General features: G+C 40.7%; 1 protein-coding gene across 1 annotated transcript; it reads right to left on the reverse strand.

The window, feature by feature from the left end:
• Positions 1-287: 287 nt before the first annotated feature.
• LOC131880567 (amiloride-sensitive sodium channel subunit beta-like) lies at positions 288-3,480 on the reverse strand. The gene is made up of 4 exons (XM_059227234.1): positions 3,144-3,480; positions 1,572-2,135; positions 957-1,480; positions 288-572 (listed from the first exon to the last, which is right to left on the reverse strand). The coding sequence occupies exons 1-4, from the start codon at positions 3,387-3,389 to the stop codon at positions 290-292; spliced, it is 1,617 nt and encodes a 538-aa protein (XP_059083217.1). The 5' UTR covers positions 3,390-3,480; the 3' UTR covers positions 288-289.
• Between the last annotated feature and the right edge of the window lie 763 nt (positions 3,481-4,243).

The following is a 4,243-nucleotide window of genomic DNA, read 5'->3' on the forward strand; positions in this document are numbered from 1 at the left end:
GTCGAGCTCGTGCTGGGTTACATCATAACCCGACGATTTCGAGCTGGGCTGAGCCAGAGCCTTAACCCAGCTCGAGGTGCTTTGGGCCAAATGCATTTTAGGAGTTGGTTCTGGGCTGAGCCCTGGGCTAGCCCAGATGTCAAAATGTTGTCGAGTTTCGAGCTGGGTTCCAGCCCATTACACCTCTATCGTTTCCACAAAGTTCATTTGGGCTTTTATATGTATCCTTTAAAATTATAAACGTCATCAAACAGCTAAGCATGTTTCTCCAAGGCTAAAAGGCTATCTTTTATCGTATACATTTTAATATACTATCGATAAACACTTCCAAAACCTCCACTACAACAATAAAAGAAATCCCCATCCACAATGATAGAGCTCCCCCCAGATTTGTGAGAAGGCTGAAAAAATCCGGATAGACTGGATCTTCTTGAATAATGGTTCGACTTCCAGACGCGAAATAAAAATCCAAACGAAGAAGGTTTTCCTGGATATCCTTGCGTATTGGAGCAATAAGAGCTTCATCGTCCAGCATGCTCGTGTTAATGGGTTTGTAATCAAAGAGGAAAGAGCTGAAAACAATGCAGAAAGAAATCACTTATCTCCTTGTTAAGGCTGTTTTTGTTTTCTTGATACGTTCACACACGTTGCATGAGAAGTTGTTAAGGTCAATTTGTTGGCACAATATTGATTTTGATCATGAACGATATGATCCAAATTGACAGGTAGGTCTTGTAAACAAACGAACAAATAATTGTAGTGCTATATTTGAATGTCAATCAATAGTCACAATTTTTAATGGCAAAACCTGACCAAATGAGTGTGTTTAGACGACGAATCTGATTTCAAATCAGTCCAAAAATCAGTCTTAAGCGACATGAAGTTTTGTGCAGGAGTGTTTTTGGTTTTCTCCAATAGGAATAATGATTAAATTGCTCTTCAACCCTTTGGCTCACCTCACATTCAATTCTCGAGATTTATAAAACCATCCAATTTTGGACGGCCAGGTCAGCGACGAGGTTTGGATTTCATAAATGGTCTCATTACAACTAGGTTGACATCGGCATTCTTCGTTATTGTAGCGATCGTATTGCTCATCAATGCACTTTCGTTGGGTCTCGTTTCGCATGGAACAATAGTCAAAGGGTGGGACATTGATCTCTCGGTGAAGATCTCTCACGTTCATATCGTCATAGACATCAAAAATGCAATCGCATTCAAATACCAAATGCTCAAGGAGGCAGAATCTGGTGCATCCAACTTGGGTGTATCTTCGACTTTTAACAATGGGAAATGCCTCTTCAGTGAAAAGGGTTTCGTTCCACGATGTGACACACTTGGATGGATAGGGGTCTGGTTGGCGTTTGATTTGCTTAGAGTGCAAACTGAAACTAGTGGCTGTTCCGGGTAAGACATCTACTCCCAATTCCTCGATGAGTGGAACCTCTCTGGGTTGATGAAGAACCACACGAAGACCCTCCTGAAAGGATCCACCAAAGTGGAACAAAAAGGTTTGAACCCTTCTTTCCTTCTTTTCAAGCCTGTTGTTTAATCTAGACCGGTTTTCTCACCTTGTTGTTCAGTTTGTGCCAAATAAACTCATCTCGAGCCAAATAGAACTCCAAAGTGATCCCCTCTGTGGGACCAGGGCGCACTTGGATGGAACCATTTTGATTAAATCCAAAGCAGTTCCCTCGGGAGACAATGTTGGTAGTCTTGATCTCAAAGAATTGGGAGCAATTCTGTTTGGTAGCCATACAAATCTTGACCATCAACTCTTTGTTCATGCCAATCTTCCTGCGGTCCTCGGGATCAAACGCAGCGAAGATATCGTCCAATTCTTGGTCATCGATATTGGACGTATTGAAGGAGTTTTTGATGCTCCACTCCAATTTGGCAGCTTCATCAGGGCAAGTCTTGTTGAAACCCACGGGCTGACTATTGTTCACATTGGCCAAGGCCATCGTTAAAGAACATCCGGAACTCAATCCCAATTTACAAAAATGCGACAGATTGGAGCAGTTTTTAGCGAAACAATTGTTAAGCTCTCGCTGAAGGAAAGTGCATTTGATCCGATTGTAAGTGCACACCGTAATGGCAGGCAGAAATTGGCGTGGAGCTTCTTCAACCATGATCTGAATGAATTCGATACAAGCGAGTTGGTTCATTTAGAAAAAGACATTGGCTCCGACCATAGTAAGTTTAATCTAGTTGAGTGCAATGAAACGAATTGCCCAAAGATGTTAGCAAAGAGGGCATACAAGTTTTCCAATGTAATCTTTTTCGATGGAATCAAAAAAATCCCCAAGTGCAAAAGTACGAAGAAACAAAACTTTTGACTATGAAGTTTCTGGAAAGAGAGGTCTTTCATATGCATGGGATATTAGATATGTGCTTGAGATCAGAAAGCCCTTTGGGAGTGTCTGGAAATGCGGCTCAAACAAAATGAATCTTCCTAAAATTGTTCCAAATGTGCAATATGTGTTCTTAATACGAGTTAATTCTAAATGCTCGTGTCGATTTGATTTAGTCTGCGTACAGTTTGGGGCTTTTGAGCTTTGCAATATGCTTTTAGTCACGCTTGTATATAGAACGGACTATAGAAAAAAAGGTGAGTCACACATTTTGAGCTTAGTGATGGTTGAGTTCGGACTCGAGTCCTAGTGCACTCGAGTCACTTACTCGATTTTGGAGAAATTGGCCGGACTCGAGTCTTTTAGAAAGGACTCGAGCCCGGACTAGTCAAAAAGTAAATTGAAATTTCGCAAGACGAGTATTTTTGCTAAAACTGATTGTAGTAAAAGACTCGAGTCATTTGCCGGACTCGTCGAGTCCGGCCAAAAATAAAAAAAATCAAAGGACTCGCCCCACCACTACACCTTACCCTAGAGGTGATTCGGCTAATTACGGGGTAGAAAGAATGTCATAAGCTTAAAACACAATGAGCCCTCTCGAACTAATATGCAATATCCAGCCTTTTTTCACTCACAAACCACTTGATCTCCCTTTCAATGGTTTTATCTATAAGATTGACACGGTAATGAAACGGAAAAAGATTCTGCCTTCCTCTCAAAGTTCTTTGTCTCATTTCCTATCACACCCTTAGCCTTAAGTGGATCTTAAGTTGGTCTCTCAGTACTCACGTTTGTGGTTATGGGATACTTGCCATATTCTGTGAGAACAGTTTGAACTTGGTATAATGTGAGTAACAAGCCTAAAACCATCAAAGCCAGCCATATCTTCTTTCTTGTCATCGATATTTTCTCTCTTTCCTTGGCTTGTGTATATCCAGGGATACTGGTCTTTTCCCAAAGTGATGCCTTTTTGTTTGGAACATTAGCATTGGGCGATTTGTTGTTCACAGCTGAGTTTGTCAGCCGGATGGTCATTTTGTCATTAAGGAGCTGACAATCAAGTTTGAAGATTTCTTATGTTCCAGAACAAATGGAACAATGTCTATCCAAGGAGCTTGAAGGCACAACTGACATTTTTTTTTACAAAGGTGTGCAGGATATGTTGAGCTCTGCAATTGGGATTGTTGCATGTCTAATGAAGATCGCATTTACGAGAGCCCAGTTATGGAATGGATCGCCGCAATGAACAATGAGTCTCAATGGGGCACACTTTAACCAATTACAATGCACACGAAAAGAAAGAGAGTAAGTGGATAGGTTGAAGGTTATGTGCTTTGCCTCCAACATAGCTTGCCTATTTATTGGTCTTTTCAATTAATTTCTAATTCCAGTCCCATCAAGGGAGTACAAGGTAACATGTCCAAGAGCAAAGGTCTATTATGACAAATTAGTACCTTAAAAAGAGTTGAAGGTACAAATTTGATATCACTCTATAAAAGATTAGTGGTCTGGCGAGAAACGTCGTGAAAACAAGAACCGTATTTGAAGGTTACTAGACGAAGCAAAAAATCAGACCTGATTGTGATTGTAAGGCTGCGGGCTATTGTCTGACTTGCATTGTGTTTTCCTCTTGTGCCCTTCATATGGTGATATTTAAAATCCCTGCCAACATTTTCCCCTTATACACAGCAAATATTTCCTGAGTAGAGAGGGTTTTGTACAAAACTCACTTCAAAATGGAGTCGAAAGAAAAAGTGACCATGCTTGATGGAGATATCTCATGATAGAAATAAATGATAGTAGTAGGTTCAAATAACACTTCTATTCTTTAGGGGCCACTTTGTTTTGACTATCTGCCACCTTTTACCCCATTTATCAAGCATTGCGAC

This window comes from Tigriopus californicus, chromosome 5 (genome assembly GCF_007210705.1).
Source record: "Tigriopus californicus strain San Diego chromosome 5, Tcal_SD_v2.1, whole genome shotgun sequence".
Lineage (NCBI taxonomy): Eukaryota > Metazoa > Arthropoda > Copepoda > Harpacticoida > Harpacticidae > Tigriopus > Tigriopus californicus.